This window comes from Rhinatrema bivittatum, chromosome 1 (genome assembly GCF_901001135.1).
Source record: "Rhinatrema bivittatum chromosome 1, aRhiBiv1.1, whole genome shotgun sequence".
NCBI lineage: Eukaryota > Metazoa > Chordata > Amphibia > Gymnophiona > Rhinatrematidae > Rhinatrema > Rhinatrema bivittatum.
The window spans coordinates 831,703,017-831,720,825 of NC_042615.1; the positions used below are offsets into that span (position 1 = coordinate 831,703,017).

At 51.0% G+C, this 17,809-nt stretch overlaps 1 protein-coding gene across 3 annotated transcripts in view; it reads left to right on the plus strand.

Annotated features, from left to right (window-relative positions):
• Positions 1-797: 797 nt before the first annotated feature.
• LOC115079516 (long-chain-fatty-acid--CoA ligase ACSBG2-like) overlaps positions 798-17,809 on the plus strand; it is a 133,283-nt gene continuing 116,271 nt past the window's right edge. For 2 of the 3 annotated variants that reach the window (XM_029583161.1, XM_029583153.1), the window contains exon 1: positions 798-1,123. In XM_029583161.1, the coding sequence (XP_029439021.1) occupies positions 934-1,123 (190 nt within the window). In that variant the 5' untranslated portion in view covers positions 798-933. The remainder of the gene's footprint in view (positions 1,124-17,809) is intronic. The other variant, XM_029583165.1, reaches the window with a different exon arrangement.

Below are 17,809 nucleotides of genomic sequence, written 5' to 3' on the forward strand. Positions count from 1 at the left end.
CTGCTGCTCTTCCTCCTCCTGCACGACCACTCTGGGGGCCCGGAGCCAATGCTGCCTCCTCTTGAGACGGGGGGATAACACTGTCTTTTCTCCTGCTTCTGGCCACAACTGTATGACCTCTCCTCCCTGCCCGGGCGGACCCAGCACTTCCTCTTCCAGGCCACGCAGGTGGGAAGGAAGAGAAGCCACGCCCCTCATCACCCCCCCTAACCTCTGGCGCTCTAGGCAGCTGCCTAGCCCACCTCATGCTTCCTCCGGCCCTGTTAGTGATGACAGTCAGCGGGGATACCTGTCAGCAATCCCTCCTCCTGCGAGGGCCTGTGAGTGCGTGGTGGCTCACAGGCCTCCTCACGGCCGCTGCCGCTGCCTGAATGTGCTGCCGTTTGAGGCACTTCTGAACCCAGCTGAAGGTTTGGTGACCCCCCCCCCCATTTCCGGTCCTGATCCACAGTTTGGAAAGCCCTGAACTAGGGTCCAACTCCTGTGATCCTGTGCTGTCTCTCAATCATTGCCAGACTCCTGCTGGGGAGCCGGGGGAGCGGTGGAGGGCAGGCTGCTGGTCAGCAGAGGAGGGCTGCAGGGCAGGCTGCTGATTTACAGCTTTTATTTTTGGCTTCTGGTCAGCCAACCGGCATTTTTACATCATCGAGAGCGTTGCCCTGTCTCTCGGGCAAAACTGGGAAGTGTCCAACTCTTTCAAAAGTTGCTTGAGTGAGAAGCAGGTTGCAAAAGAGCTGACTCTGCTTGCGGTGTTTATCCTCAGTCCATGGTTCAAGGATTGTCAAAAAAAAAAAAAGAACAAAACTGTACATCCAGGAGAGAAGGAAGCCACTTCAGCAGCTCAAGGAACATCCAGAGCAGACCTCATCCACCCGTCCATCCATCCGTCCATCCGGGCAAGGCCTCTCTGGCAGAGCGTCAGGCGACGCAGACATGCTTGTCCTTAATCGCATCCTCTCGTGCACGGTCGCCGCGTTTCCCCACGGACTTCATGCAAATGGCAGGCTCCTGTCCTCCTGCAGGAGGTTCAGACCTTCAGCCTGCGGGGACGCGGCTGCTCGTGCAAGACAGGCACAAGTGGACCCCCAGGAGGAATCCGAAGACTGGCCGAGCCAGGGTAAACGTGAGTGCAGCACGCCTGCCTTTATCAGAGAGGCTGGCAGGGGCGTCGGTGATTCGGGAGTGTAGAGTCGGGGGGGGGGGGGGGGGGGGCCCTCAGACCACCGGGAGCCGCAGGTCAGCCATATTGTTTTCCAAAACAGATTATTGCAATTCACTCCTCCTAGGCCTACCTAAAAATGCCATCCGCCCCTTACAAATTCTGCAAAACACTGCAGCCCGTATCCTTACCAACACAAACTCAAAGGAACACATTACGCCAGTTTTGAAGGATTTACACTGGCTCCCCATTCAATCTCGCATACAGTACAAGACATTAACACTGATCCATAAAGCCCTCCACAATCCTGAAATGAAATGGTTTAATAATTCACTGCAATTTCAAACTTCTATTAAACCTACCAGAAATCAATACCTCGCCACATTACAGACCCCCTCACCCAAAATATATAACCATGCCTCCACCAAAGCACGAGCGCTTTCCTTTGCTGGCCCAGTGTTATGGAATACCTTGCCCACCGAACTGCGCCTTCAGCCATCTCCCAAAACTTTCAAGCAAAAACTCAAGACATGGTTATTTACACATGCCTATACCTGAAATATATATGTCTTTCTTCCCCTTTTTATGCCCTGCCTTATTTACCCGACACCCCCTTTCTCTACACTATATCTAAGTTCCCCTTTTTCATGCCCTTACTGTAAATACCCTTCCATACATTTGCTCTTAATTGCACCTGAAGCGCTTTCTCCCCTCTCTTATCACTCCTAATTTATAACTCCATCTCCTCCTAACCTGTCCCTAACCTCATACCTAATTTCCTAAAATTCCTTTACTTTCCAGCTCTGTTTAACTCAGCTCAGTTAATCCTAAACGATAGTTCTGTTTTAAAAGATTCTACTTGTTTTATGTTCAAATATATATATTCTTCCTTTTGTTAAATGTATAACGCTTATATAACCCTGTTAAATGTATAACGCTCCGGCGTAAGTTCCTGTTCACTGTAGACCGACGTGATATCCTTGATGAGCGGCGGTATATAAAAAAAACCTATAAAATAAATAAATAAATAAATAAATTTCTCAGACAGACCGGGATGCTGACTTCAGGGAGAGAGGAATGGGGGTGGCGGGTGCTGAAGGTAGTGTGTGGGTGCATTTCCATAGTAAATACTAAATGCAGAGGAGAGAGCCACGAGTGGCAGGGCAGAGTCACCCCTCCCAGATAATATACAACGAGCTAATGCTGCAGGGTCACCTACGGGTCCAGGATGTGTCCTCCTAGCTGCCTTCTCCTAACTCCTCTTCCTGGGTCTCCTCCTCATTTCACCTTCCCTAAGGTCTTCCCCTCCTCTCCCTCCTCACCATCTCTCCTATCTTTCATCTTCCGTCTCTCCTCGCCACCTTTCATCTCATCCCTTCATCTCTCCAGCCTTCCCTCCTCTCTTGCCCTCGTGTCCCTCTGCTTCTCGTCCGCCTCTCCCTGGAAGCTCCCAGCTAGGGCCGATCATGGGTTTCATGGCCTCAGGAGCAGGGTGATTGAGTCCTGATGTTACCTCTCTCTCTAACTGGATGCAGTTCGAGATCCCTTTCCAGCTCCTCATCCCCCCTGGAAGGCACAGAGCACAGGTGCACACAAGCCCAGGGGGACTCGGGTTTAGGAATGGGTCATCGGGGCCTTAACACATCCATCTCTTCTACCAGTTTCATGCTCTTAACTGGGTTTTGTTTGAGGAGAACACAGAGAACGTTTCCCTATGCCTGAAATAATCTCGTTATAAGGGACCCTCGACATAGGAGCAGGTCCAAGCTCAGAAAAGGTTCCCGGGCCAGCCTGATGACTCCGTGGCAGAGCTGACGTGGCCTCACTTCCCAGTGCAAGTCTCTGAGCCTCGGGGTGGCTGGGGATGCAGCAGAGGCAGTGCTCACAGCCCCTGGGCGCAGGGGAGCTCTGGTCATGGTTAGGGGTGACACCGTGAGACGTTCTCACCTCCTTACCCTTCCCACTCCCTCCCCCCCTCAGTCCTTTCTCTGTTTCTGTCCTGGCTAAATGCCAGGACACCTTGCCTGCCAGCTTGATCCCTGGCTCTTTCCCCCACCCTTGGTCGTTCCTAGTCTGCCCCTTCCTCCCTTCCTTCTGTCTCTCCTCACTCCCACCTCATCCCTGCTGCTAGGAGGGAGGAGGGCCTCACTGTACCTTTTCCTCCTTTCATTCTGTCTCTCCTCACTCCCACCTCATCCCTGCTGCTAGGAGGGAGGAGGGCCTCACTGTACCTTTTCCTCCCTTCATTCTGCCTCTCCTCACTCTCACCTCATCCCTGCTGCTAGGAGGGAGGAGAGCCTCACTGTACCTTTTCCTCCCTTCGTTCTGCCTCTCCTCACTCCCACCTCATCCCTGCTGCTAGGAGAGAGGAGGGCCTCACTGTACCTTTTCCTCCCCTCGTTCTGTCTCTCCTCACTCCCACCTCATCCCTGCTGCTAGGAGGGAGGAGGGCCTCACTGTACCTTTTCCTCCCTTCATTCTGCCTCTCCTCACTCCCACCTCATCCCTGCTGCTAGGAGGGAGGAGGGCCTCACTGTACCTTTCCTCCCCTCGTTCTGTCTCTCCTCACTCCCACCTCATCCCTGCTGCTAGGAGGGAGGAGGGCCTCACTGTACCTTTTCCTCCCTTCGTCCTGTCTCTCCTCACTCCCACCTGATCCCTGCTGCTAGGAGGGAGGAGGGCCTCACTGTACCTTTTCCTCCCCTCGTTCTGCCTCTCCTCAGGCCTCACTGTACCTTTTCCTCCCTTCATTCTGTCTCTCCTCACTCCCACCTCATCCCTGCTGCTAGGAGGGAGGAGGGCCTCACTGTACCTTTTCCTCCCTTCGTTCTGCCTCTCCTCAGGCCTCACTGTACCTTTTCCTCCCTTCATTCTGCCTCTCCTCACTCCCACCTCATCCCTGCTGCTAGGAGGGAGAAGGGCCTCACTGTACCTTTTTCTCCCCTCGTTCTGCCTCTCCTCACTCCCACCTCATCCCTGCTGCTAGGAGGGAGGAGGGCCTCACTGTACCTTTTCCTCCTTTCATTCTGTCTCTCCTCACTCCCACCTCATCCCTGCTGCTAGGAGGGAGGAATGCGCTATCACTGTACCTTTTCCTCCCTGCATGGATGGAAACGCACGGTACCTGTGCAGCCTGTGGGAATTGCCGGCGCTGCACAATTTCCGTTGCAGAACTTGCATGATGCATGGAGAGAGGATACCGCTTAGCGCGCTTTCATGATTTCCCAGGCTTGCGTTATGTATGGATGGAATTGGGTTTCTGTTTCGCGTTTAGCTTGCACGTTTCTGTTTCCAGTTTGCGCTCCCGTATTCTGGGTTTTAAGCGGGGTCTGCAGGTGAGGGATGCTGGCAGCGTCCGGTTTCTGGGTCTGGATCTGCAGCAGCCCAGCTTGTTATGCTTTCCAATAGGAGAGGTATTGGTGTTCTAGGGCACATTTTCAGTGCTGTTGGGATACGAGAGGCCGGATAAAGGTGTGCTGTGCCCTGACTTTGGGTTTCTACCTGCTGGCCTTTCCCTTTCCTCCCTCCCTTGCTCCTATGCAGGTAGGACTGTGCTGCAATCCTGCTGCCAGCTTTTATTTTAGGTATTGCCCGTGGGGGCAGAGTTCTGATTTCTGGCAGCTTTACTCAGTTAGATGAAGCAATTCTTGCCCTCAATTGAACCCCTCCTCCCCCCCCTATAATCACCTGACCTTCCAGGCTTGTGGTGGTCGGGATGAAGAGGAGGCCGATGAGTTTACATAACCAGAGCTCTCTGAGAAAACGTTCTCCCGCCCCACAGGCCCATGAGAAGCTGCTCCCTACCTCCCCCTTTACATCTGCATCTCTGCAATGCACGGTACAATCGGTGCTAGGGGGGTTGAGGGGAGCCCCAGAATCTGCATGGTGGGTGCTCCTGGTGCAGCCTCACTTCCCGCAGAGCAGGCAGGATTGTGTGCATCAGAGCTCCCTGTGGCGTTTTCAGAAGGAGACCCCTGTGCTTCCCGTCCCTCCCCTCCCCCGGGCCTGATCCCCCACTGCCCCAGGGCGCGGATGCATCACTTTGGGACGCGAGTTCAGATTCCACCCCCAGCGCTCTGTGCCATGGGCCTGAGGGGGTCACAGACGGAGACGCTGAGTGATCTCATCGCTCAGACTGAGCATTAAGCTTTCAGATCTCAGACTGCTTTCGCCTTCCTGTTCAGTCTTTTTCGTTTTCTCTGAGAAATGGTTGATCTAGAATCAGAAGCCATGTTGAAATATTCTGGATTCTGTTTTCGCATCCTTTACTGAATGTCTTCTTTGCTTCAAGCCCTAGTTGTTCGCTATTCCTGAAAAAGTCCCACGGGGATGCAAGCCGAACGGAGTGCACTGCATGGAGGAGTAATGGTTCACCTTTATCCAGATGTTTATTCACCCCTTCAAAAAAATGGAGATTTGTGAGGCAAGACTTCCCTTGGGTAAAGCCATGCTGGCTGTGTCCCATCAAACCATGTCTTTCTATATGCTCTACGATTTTATTCTTTATAACAGTTTCCATGATTTTTCACGGCACTGAAGTCAGGCTCACTGGTCTATAGTTTCCCAGATCACCCTGGTTCCCTTTTTAAATATCTGTGTTGCATGAGCCATCTTCCAGTCTTCAGGTACATTAGATGATTTTAATGATAGATTACAAATTTTTACTAAAAGGTCTGAAATTTCATTTTTGAATTCCTTCAGAACCCTGGGGTGTATACCATCCGGTCCAGGTGATTTACTACTCTTCAGTTTGTCAATCAGGTCTACCACATCTTCCCAACTCACAATGATTTGGTTCAGTTGATCTGAATCATTACCCATGAAAAACTTCTCCGGAATGGGTACCTCCCCAACATCCTCTTCAGTAAACATTGAAGCAAAGAAATCATTTAATCTTTCCGCGATGGCCTTATCTTCTCTACTTTAACCCCTTGATCATCCAATGATCCAAATGACTCCCTTGCAAGCTTTCTGCTTTGGACATATTTTGAAAAGTTTTTATTGTGAGTTTTTGCCTCTACGGCCAACTTCTTTTCAAATTCTCTCTTAGCCTGTCTTATCAATGTCTTACATTTAACTTGCCTATGCTTATGCATTTTCCTATTTTCTTCTGTTGGATCCTTCTTCCAATTTTTGAATGAAGATCTTTTGGCTAAAATAGCCTCTTTCACCTCACCTATTAACCATGATGGTAATTATTTTACTTTCCTTCCACCTTTCTTAATGAATGGAATACATCTGGATTGTGCTTCCAGGATGGTATTTTTTAACAATGGCCACGCCTCTTGCACACTTTTTACCTTTGTAAGAACATAAGATGGGAGAGTTAGAGTGTATAGCAGTGAATGATGACATAGACTTAATTGGCATCTCAGAGACATGGTGGAAGGAGGATAACCAATGGGACAGTGCTATACCGGGGTACAAATTATATTGCAATGACAGAGAGGAGCACCCGGGAGGCGGTGTGGTGCTTTATGTTCAGGATGGCATAGAGTCCAACAGGATAAACATCCTGCATGAGACTAAATGCAAAATTGAATCTTTATGGGTAGATGATGGATAGGTCTCAGTCTGAAAATACAGTATCTGTCTAAAGCAAGTAGCACATTTAAGACTAATCGGAGAAAAATATTTTTCACTCAACGCACAATAAAGCTCTGGAATTTGTTGCCAGAGGATGTGGTTAGTGCAGTTAGTGTAGCTGGGTTCAAAAAAGGTTTGGATAAGTTCTTGGAGGAGAAGTCCATTAATGGCTATTAATCAAGTTGACTTAGGGAATAGCCACTGTATTAATTGCATCAGTAGCATGGGATCTTCTTAGTGATTGGGTAATTGCCAGGTTCTTGTGGCCTGGTTTGGCCTCTGTTGGAAACAGGATGCTGGGCTTGATGGACCCTTGGTCTGACCCAGCATGGCAATTTCTTATGTTCTTATGTTCTTATGTCTTCCTTGTTGCGGTCTCCACCGCTTCCCCTCTGCCTGCTCTGCATGGCGCTTACCTACGGTGGTGGAAACGCCGTTCTCGTGGCTCTGTTGATCCTTCAGGACGTCCGCCATTGCCGGCTCACCTCCCTGCCACCACGCGCGCGCGTGAGGACGCGACTATGGACGCACAGCCACTGGAAGCCGGGCCCCGCCCAGGTTAACGACGCCACACCCCAAGCTCGATTTAACCGGCGTTCGCTTCCCATCTCATTGCCTTGCAACGAGGGTCGCTACTGGATAGTAGTTCTAAGTTGCGCTTCACTTGTTCCACGTTCCTGACTTGCTCCAGTTCTCAGCACGCTACAGACTCCGTTCCAGCTCACAGCACGCTACAGACTCCGTTCCAGTTCACAGCTTGCTCCAGCTCACAACACGCTACAGACTCCGTTCCTGCTCACTGTCTGTTCCAGTTCTCTGCACGCTACAGACTCCGTTCCTGCTCACAGCTTGCTTCAGTGCTCTGCACACTAAGACTCTGTATCTGCCCCGCCTGCTCCAGCACTGCTGGACTCCACTAGCCCCAGTCTACTGGACTACTGTACCTGACTCTCAGCCCAGGCCATCTGCTACTATAGAGACTTACACTGTGCTCCTAAGTCCCAAGGATCTAGGACCCTAAGGGCTCCTCCTGGGGGGTTCCTGGTTCCCGGGTGAAGACCTCTGCCTGTGGCTCCGCCTCCCGACCTGCCCTATCCTGGGGTAGTTCGGCCCAAGGGTTCACTCCTGGTCTGCAGCTTCCTGGACTGCAACAGTTTGCAAGGCCATGGACTCGGCGGAGTCTCCGATGCCTCTAGTCTGGCCTGAAATGGCCCAGTAGATGCACTATTCAATGCAGCTACAGATACAGGACATTGACCAAGTTGTGGAATCCATGCAGGCTTTATCTGAACACTTGGGGACAAGTTCCCCCACTCGCCTGTCAGCGGTGGATGTGAGCTCAGAGGAGGTACTAGTTCGTCTTCAACATCAGCAAAGCTGCATTGATACTCTTGCTGCTACCGTGGACCAGTTGGCTTCTCGTCTAGAAGCTTCCACTCGTCAAGGGCCTTCTGCACCGGCGTCTGTTCCTAATACTGCCCGCTCCGAGCAGGTACGCTGGGGACAGTAAAACATGCCGTGGGTTCCTGAACCAGTGTCAAGTACGGTTCACCCTGCTACCGTCCCAGTTTCCTTCTGAGGCAGCCAAGGTAGCCTATATCTTTTCCTTACTAGATGGCAAGGCACTAGACTGGGCTTCACCCTTGTGGGAACGCTCCGATCCTCTGCTACAGAATCTTCAGGAATTCCTTCTTCAGTTCCGACTAGTCTTTGATGATCCTGTGCGCCAGTCCACAGCGGCCTCAGAGCTCCTGCACCTCCGACAGGGCACACGCCCGGTAGCCGAGTATATTATTAACTTTCGAACCCTGGCCATGGAGCTGGCTTGGCAGGACGATTGCCTCAAGGGAATCTTTCTCGAGGGCTTGGCTGGTCGGATTAAGGATGAACTGGCAGGAAGGGAGATCCCTCATGATTTAAACGACCTGATGGACATTGCAGGTAAGGTAGACCGCCGTCTGCAGCAGCGGGACAGAGAGGACCGTTCATCTAGCAGAAGTCTACACCGCCTGCCGGCCTCCTCGAGGTCACCTCCATTGAGGGCTTCTACACCCACGTCCGAACCCATGCAGCTAGGCAGGTCACCGCTTACTCCAGAAGAGAGAAGCCGACGGCGCTCCCTAGGCCTCTGCCTATATTGCGGCAGCAAAGGACATTTCCTGTCATCCTGTACTGAGCGTCCGGGAAACGCTCGTGCCTAGGTTATACCGAGGAGCTACACCTAGGCGCTACTGGATCAGCTCCTCTCTGCACACTTCCTGTAACCCTCAAGTACCCCGGTGGGGAGATCCAGATTCGGGCCTTTGTCGATTCTGGAGCCGAGGGAAACTTTATTGTGGCCGAGCTGGTAACGCAACTTGCCCTGCCTACCGTACAGAAGGTTCCTCCTCTACGGATCTCCTCGATCCGAGGGACCTTGCTCCCTGGGATTATCTCCTGTTCCACGGAACCAGTGACTTTGCAGACAGGTCTATTTCATTCCGAGGAAATCTCTTTTCTCATCCTGGAACGAGCAGTGCATCCGCTGGTGTTGGGACTTCCGTGGCTTCGACAACACTCTCCCGTCATCAGATGGGATGATTTCCAATTAGTCAGCTGGGGCCCTGCCTGCTTTGACCAATGCCTACACCTCCCACGTCCTCCTCACTCTCTGCGTCTCTGTTCTTCGCATCTCCTGCCTGAGGCCTACCAGAGTTTCCAAGATGTCTTCTCCAAAGAGATGGCGGAGATCCTTCCTGGGCACAGACCGTTTGACTGTCCCATTGATCTGGTTCCAGGTACCACACCGCCCCGGGGCCGTGTGTATCCCCTCTCATTGCCCGAGACCAAGGCAAATGTCCCAGTATATCTCCGAGAACCTTGCTAAGGGGTTCATCCGGCCATCCCGTTCACCGGCAGGAGCCGGATTCTTTTTCGTGGCCAAGAAGGATGGCTCGCTCCGGCCGTGTATTGATTATCGCGGCCTCAACGCCATCACTAAGTGGGACCGGTATCCTCTCCCGCTTTTTCCGGAATTGCTGGACCGTCTCCAAGGGGCTCGTATCTTTACTAAATTGGACCTCCGAGGAGCCTACAACCTCGTCCGCATACGTCCAGGTGACGAATGGAAGACGGCATTCAACACTAGAGACGGGCATTATGAGTACCTCGTGATGCCCTTCGGGCTCTGTAATGCCCCCGCCGTCTTCCAGCACCTCCTGAACGAGGTGCTTCGAGAGATGCTCCATTCTCATGTGATAGTCTATCTCGACGACGTGCTCATATATTCCAAAGACTTGAACTCTCACCACCAGCATGTCCGCCAGGTCCTCCAGGCCCTCCGAGCTAATCATCTCTACGCCAAATTGGAGAAATGTGTCTTCGAGGCCGAGTCTCTACCTTTCCTGGGCTATATTATCTCTGCTACCGGGTTTTGTATGGACCCAGAGAAAGTAGCGGCCATTACCAAATGGCCCCGGCCCATGGGTCTTAAAGCTCTCCAACGGTTCCTGGGCTTTGCGAATTTTTATAGACATTTTATCCCACGATACTCTCACCGAGTGGCTCCTCTTACAACCCTGACCCGTAAAGGAGCTGATGCTAAACATTGGCCTGATGCTGCGGTTGCAGCTTTTTCTGATCTCAAGGAGGCCTTCCTGTCAGATGTCTGCCTCCGACACCCGGACCCCTCATGACCATTCATCGTGGAGGTTGATGCCTCCAGTATCGCCGTGGGAGCGGTCCTCAGCCAGCATTCCGACTCCGGACAACTTCTTTCCTGCTCGTACTTCTCCAGGAAGTTCTCGCCCGCTGAAAGTAATTACTCCATTGGAGATAAAGAGCTGCTAGCAATAAAACTCGCCCTCGAGGAATGGAGACAGTGGCTCGAGGGTTCCCTGCATACCACCACTGTGTACACAGATCACAAAAATTTAGAATTCCTGACCCAGGCTCAAAGACTGAACCCTCGCCAAGCCCGCTGGGCCTTGTTTTTCAGTCGCTTCAACTTTGTTGTACAGTATCGCCCTGCGGCCAAGAACCTCCGGGCAGATGCCCTGTCTCGCACCTCCTGTACTGAAGAGGACCATGAGCCACCTCAATTCATTTTGGACCCTGCTAAAGTTCGTCTCTCTGCCATGACTATTCTCTCGCAAGACAGAACGGTGCTCTCGCGCCGGGATCGGCTGACCGCCTTACGTTGGGCTCACGACTCCTTGATCGGAGGACATGCCGGACGAGAAAGGACCCTGGAACTCATTAACCGGTATTACTGGTGGCCTAGCATCCGGCGTGATGTTGCTTCCTACGTGGCTTCATGCCCCATCTGTGCCTGTCAGAAGCCCAATCCTGGCTCCCCTTGCGGCCTACTCCAACCACTTCCGGTCCCTACTGAGCCATGGACCCATATAGCTACGGACTTCATAGTTGACCTGCCTCCGTCTAATGGACATACGGTCATCTGGGTCACAGTTGACCGTTTTTCGAAAATGGTCCATCTGGTTCCTCTTCCGAAACTTCCCTCTGCACCCGAGCTGGCTCATTTATTCGCCCAACATGTTTTTAAGCTCCACAGCCTTCCCCAGGACATCGTGTTGGACAGGGGGTCTCAGTTTGTAGCCCGCTACTGGAGAGCGCTCTGCAAATGCTTTAGGGTGAAACTTAGTTTCTCCACGGCCTTCCATCCTCAAAGCAATGGACAGACCGAGAGGATGAATAGGACCCTAAAAGCATACCTCCGGGCCTTCATTAACGAGAGGCATTAACGAGAGGCAAGACAATTGGTCGGAGCTCCTGCCCTGAGCGGAATTCGCATATAACAACCAGGTCCATGTTGCCACTGGCAAGTCACCATTCCATCTGGTGTACGGAAAGCCGTTGCGGCCCCCGCTTCCGCTGGAGGCTCCCAGTGCCTCACCTGCTGTTCAGGTAACAGCCCAGCAGCTTCAGGCATTGTGGCACCTGACGCAAAAACAGCTTCTCCGCGCAGCCGCTGGGGCCAAACAGACGGCTGATCGTCATTGCCGACCAGCTCCCACGTTCCAGCCAGGGGATAGAGTCTGGCTCAGCACGAAGAATCTGCACCTCCGACTTCCCTCTCGGAGATTCGCTCCGAAGTTCTGTGGACCCTTTCGAATTGCAGAACGAGTGGGCCTGGTGTCCTATCGGCTTAGATTGCCATCTTTCTTCCGGGTCCACAATGTCTTTCACGCCTCACTGCTCAAACCTGTAGTTCTCTCCCGGTACCATCGCACGCCTCCAGACTCTGCGATCACGACCATCGATGATGATCCCACGTATCAAGTACGGGAAGTGCTAGATATCTGGTTCCACAACCGAAGATGGGAGTACCTGCTGGCCTGGGAGGGCTGTGGTGACGAAGATAACACCTGGGAGCCTAGCCGTAATATTTTGGACAAAGACCTCTTGCATCAGTTCCACCGGGACCATCCAGGAAAGCCCGGGCCTCTCAAGAGGGGCCGTAAAGGGGGGGGTACTGTTGCGGTCTCCACCGCTTCCCCTCTGCCCGCTCTGCATGGTGCTTACCTACGGTGGTGGAAATGCCGTTCTCGTGGCTCTGTTGATCCTTCAGGACGTCCGCCATTGCCGGCTCACCTCCCTGCCACCACGCGCGCGAGGACGCGCACTATGGACGCACAGCCACCGGAAGCCGGGCCCTGCCCGGGTTAACGACGCCACGCCCCAAGCTCGATTTAACCGGCGTTCGCTTCCCATCTCATTGCCTTGCAACGAGGGTTGCTACTGGATAGTAGTTCTAAGTTGCGCTTCACATGTTCCACGTTCCTGACTTGACTTCAGCTCGTTCCTGACTCCGCTTCTGTCTGCCGCCTGCCATCGACCTCAGCCTGTTCCTGACTCCGCTTCTGCCTGCCGCCTGCCATCGACCTCAGCCTGTTCCTGACTCCGCTTCTGCTCGCCGCAGGCCACCGACCTTGCTCGTGCTTGGTTCCGCTCCAGCCGGTTGCCAGCCTGACTTGGGTTCGTCTCTTGCTCCAGCTCACAGCTTGCTCCAGCTCACAGCACGCTATAGGCTCCGTTCCAGCTCACAGCTTGCTCCAGTTCTCAGCACGCTACAGACTCCGTTCCAGCTCACAGCTTGCTCCAGCTCACAGCACGCTACAGACTCCGTTCCAGTTCACAGCTTGCTCCAGCTCACAGCACGCTACAGACTCCGTTCCTGCTCACTGTCTGTTCCAGTTCTCTGCACACTACAGACTCCGTTCCTGCTCACAGCTTGCTTCAGTGCTCTGCACACTAAGACTCTGTATCTGCCCCGCCTGCTCCAGCACTGCTGGACTCCACTAGCCCCAGTCTACTGGACTATCGTACCTTACTCTCAGCCCAGGCCATCTGCTACTATAGAGACTTACACTTGCTCCTAAGTCCCAAGGATCTAGGACCCTACAGGCTCCTCCTGGGGGGTTCCTGGTTCCCGGGTGAAGACCTCTGCCTGTGGCTCCGCCTCCCGACCTGCCCTATCCTGGGGTAGTTCGGCCCAAGGGTTCACTCCTGGTCTGCAGCTTCCTGGACTGCAACATTCCTGTCAACAAGAAATTTATATTATTTAGAGGGGTATGACAGATTTATTTACCTTTGGAGGACCCTGGATGTCAGTAAGAAGTTAACACAGTGGGTGTCAGCAGATAAGGATCATTTGGTCTCCCTACTTAAGGTTGCTTTCATTACTCTGGCTCTGGCTACAACTCTTTTATGCTCTTACAATCACCGTCTGTGCTTAGGTCTCCCAGCCGTCAGCCGTACAAGCTTCATCTTGAATAGTCTTCCTGCTGCGGCCCGTGCTCAGCACCCTGCCACCTCCCTCACTGCACCCTTGCAGTGTATTGTACTCTGCTACATACCTGAATGTTTCTTTCCCCTGCTCTTACAGTCAGTACATTTTGGAGCTTCACCAATACCAGCCCTCGTTCCCCCGCAGGTTGAGCCTTTGGGTGCCGGGGCCGGCTGGACTTAGATGGGCCTCTGTATGTAGTCGATGAGAAGATCGACTTCAGCCCAGAGACAGCAGGAGAGAGATGGTACAGTCTTACACTGGACAAGGTAGTGTCCTGGAGACTCGGGCGCCTAAGGAACGAAGGCAGACAGAGGGCGCCCAAGCAAGAACAGGCCGAAGCCTGAATTGACCAAGTCCAGGAAGTGGGCAGAAGAGGCGTTTGAGAAACAAGCTTGAATCAGGGCTGGCGGCAATCTGGAAGCAGTGGCAAGCAAGGCAGAGGTCTGATCACAGAGATAGTCTAGAAGCGTAGTCAAACAATGCAGAGGTCTGGGTCTGGAGAGAGGTAACAGCGTAGTCAGGCAATGGAGCCTTATCCTGAATCATTCACAAATTGAGACTTGAGAAATAATTAAATCAACATATCCTTTCTTTTATGTAACAATTGCTTGCAGGGGGAACGGTTAGATCGGACGTCATAGTTGGTGAATCGATTATTAGGAATGTAGATAGCTGGGTGGATGGTGGGCATGAGGATCGCCTGGTAACTTGCCTACCTGGTGCAAAGGTGGCGGACCTAGATAGGATTTAGACAGTGCTGGGGAGGAGCCGGCTGTCGTGGTACACGTGGGCACCAATGACATAGGAAAATGTGGGAGGGAGGTTCTGGAAGCCAAATTTAGGCTCTTAGGTAGAAAGCTGAAATCCAGAACCTCCAGGGTAGCATTCTCTGAAATGCTCCCTGTTCCACGCGCAGGTCACCAGAGGCAGGCAGAGCTCCGGAGTCTCAATGCGTGGATGAGACGATGGTGCAAGGAAGAGGGATTCAGTTTTGTTAGGAACTGGGGAACCTTTTGGGGAAGGGGGAGTCTCTTCCGAAGGGATGGGCTCCACCTTAACCAGGGTGGAACCAGACTGCTGGCGCTAACTTTCAAAAAGGAGATAGAGCAGCTTTTAAACTAGAACAAAGGGGAAAGCCGACAGTCGCTCAGCAGCGCATGGTTCGGAGAGAGGTATCTTTAAAGGATACTAATGATGCATTAGAATTAGGGCATCCCGACAGTGAGGTTCCAATAATAAGAAAAGTAGTCCAAGTGCCTGTAACTAAAAACTCACCTGAGCTAAAAAATTCTAACTTATCCCTATCAATTAAAAGGCAGAATGAAAATACAAACAAAAAACACATTTTGAAATGTTTGTATGCTAATGCCAGAAGTCTAAGAAGTAAGATGGGAGAATTAGAATGTATAGCAGTGAATGATGACATAGACTTAATTGGCATCTCAGAGACATGGTGGAAAGAGGATAACCAATGGGACAGTGCTATACTGAGGTACAAATTATATCGCAATGACAGAGAGGAGCACTCGGGAGGAGGTGTGGCGCTTTATGTCCGGGATGGCATAGAGTCCAACAGGATAAACATCCTGCATGAGACTAAATACAAAGTTGAATCTTTATGGGTAGAAATCCCTTGTGTGTCGGAGAAGACTACAGTGATAGGGGTATACTACCGTCCACCTGGTCAAGATGGTGAGACGGACAGTGAAATGCTAAGAGAAATTAGGGAAGATAACCAAATTGGTAGTGCAGTAATAATGGGAGACTTCAATTACCCCAATATTGACTGGGTAAATGTATCATCGGTACATGCTAGAGATATAAAGTTCCTGGATGGAATAAATGACATTTTAATGGAGCAATTGGTTCAGGAACTGACAAGACAGGGAGAAATTTTAGATCTAATTCTCAGTGGAGCACAGGACTTGGTGAGAGAGGTAACGGTGGTGAGGCCGCTTGGCAATAGAGGTTAGGACTTTTCAGCTTGGAGAAGAGATGGATGAGGGGGGATATGATAGAGGTGTTTAAAATCATGAGAGGTCTAGAATGGGTAGATGTGAATCGGTTATTTACTCTTTCGGATAGTAGAAAGACTAGGGGGCACTCCATGAAGTTAGCATGGGGCACATTTAAAACTAATCGGAGAAAGTTCTTTTTTACTCAACGCACAATTAAACTCTGGAATTTGTTGCCAGAGGATGTGGTTACTGGTTAGTGCAGTTAGTATAGCTGTGTTTAAAAAAGGATTGGATAAGTTCTTGGAGGAGACGTCCATTACCTGCTATTAAGTTCACTTAGAGAATAGCCACTGCCATTAGCAATGGTTACATGGTATAGACTTAGTTTTTGGGTAATTGCCAGGTTCTTATGGCCTGGATTGGCCACTGTTGGAAACAGGATGCTGGGCTTGATGGACCCTTGGTCTGACCCAGTATGGCATTTTCTTATGTTCTTATGTTCTTATAATACGATCAAATTTGAATTAATGACTGGAAGGGGGACAGTAAGCAAATCCACTGCTCTCGTGCTAAACTTTCAAAAGGGAAACTTTGATAAATGAGAAAAATTGTTAGAAAAAAACTGAAAGGAGCAGCTACAAAGGTAAAAAATGTCCAAGAGGCGTGGTCATTGTTAAAAAAAATACCATTCTAGAAGCACAGTCCAGATGTATTCCACACATTAAGAAAGTTGGAAAGAAGGCAAAACGATTACCGGCATGGTTAAAAGGGGAGGTGAAAGAAGCTATTTTAGCCAAAAGATCTTCATTCAAAAATTGGAAAAAGGATCCAACAGAAGAAAATAGGATAATGCATAAACATTGGCAAGTTAAATGTAAGACATTGATAAGACAGGCTAAGAGAGAATTTGAAAAGAAGTTGGCTGTAGAGGCAAAAACTCACAGTAAAAACTTAAAATATATCTGAAGCAGAAAGCCTGTGAGGGAGTCAGTTGGACTGTTAGATGATCGAGGGGTTAAAAGGGCACTTAGAGAAGAGAAGGCCATCGCAGAAAGATTAAATGATTTCTTTGATTCGGTGTTTAGTGAAGAGGATGTTGGGGAGGTACCCGTACTGGAAAAGGTTTTCATGGGTAATGATTCAGATGGACTGAACCAAATCACGGTGAACCTAGAAGATGTGGTAGGCCTGACTGACAAACTGAAGAGTAGTAAATCACCTGGACCGGATGGTATACACCCCAGAGTTCTGAAGGAACTAAAAAATGAAATTTCAGACCTATTAGTAAAAATTTCTGACCTGTCATTAAAATCATCCATTGTACTTGAAGACTGGAGGATAGCAAATGTAACCCCAATATTTAAAAAGGGCTCCAGGGGTGATCCGGGAAACTACAGACCGGTTAGCCTGACTTCAGTGCCAGGAAAAATAGTGGAAAGTGTTCTAAACATCAGAATCACAGAACATATAGAAAGACATGGTTTAATGGAACAAAGTCAGCATGGCTTTACCCAGGGCAAGTCTTGCCTCACAAATCTGCTTCACTTTTTTGAAGGGGTGAATAAACATGTGGATAAAGGTGAACCGGTAGATGTAGTATACTTGGATTTTCAGAAGGCGTTTGACAAAGTTCCTCATGAGAGGCTTCTAGGAAAAGTAAAAAGTCATGGGATAGGTGGCGATGTCCTTTCGTGGAATGCAAACTGGCTATAAGACAGGAAACAGAGAGTAGGATTAAATGGGCAATTTTCTCAGTGGAAGGGAGTGGACAGTGGAGTGCCTCAGGGATCTGTATTGGGACCTTACTTTTCAATCTACTAGATAATGGAGCCCTGACCGATGTGCCGCAAATGCGCAGTAGAGAGCAGCTCTACTGCGCATGCGCGGGCGAGCACGTCGGTCAGAGCGGAGTGTGCCTGAAAAAAATGGCACTGGGAGGAGCAGTAGCGGCGCGCGCGAGAGATGGACCATCCCACCGGAGATCTTCCGTCTGCGCCATCCAAGGGAAGGGGTTGTGGATGAGCTGAAAGGGGAGGGGATTGAGAGAGGGGGGGAGGGACTGAGGGGAGAGTGAGGGGAGGGGGGAAGGTGAGAGGGAGAGAGACTAGAGGAGGGAGGTGAGAGGGAGAATAGAGGTGGGAGGGAGAATGGGGAAGGGAGGTGGAAGGGAGAATGAGGGGGAAGGAGAATGAGGGGGAGGGAGTGGGAAAGAAATGGACCAAAAAAAATTTAAAATGTAGGACCCTTACTTTTCAATATATTTATAAATGATCTGGAAAGAAATACGACGAGTGAGGTCATCAAATTTGCAGATGA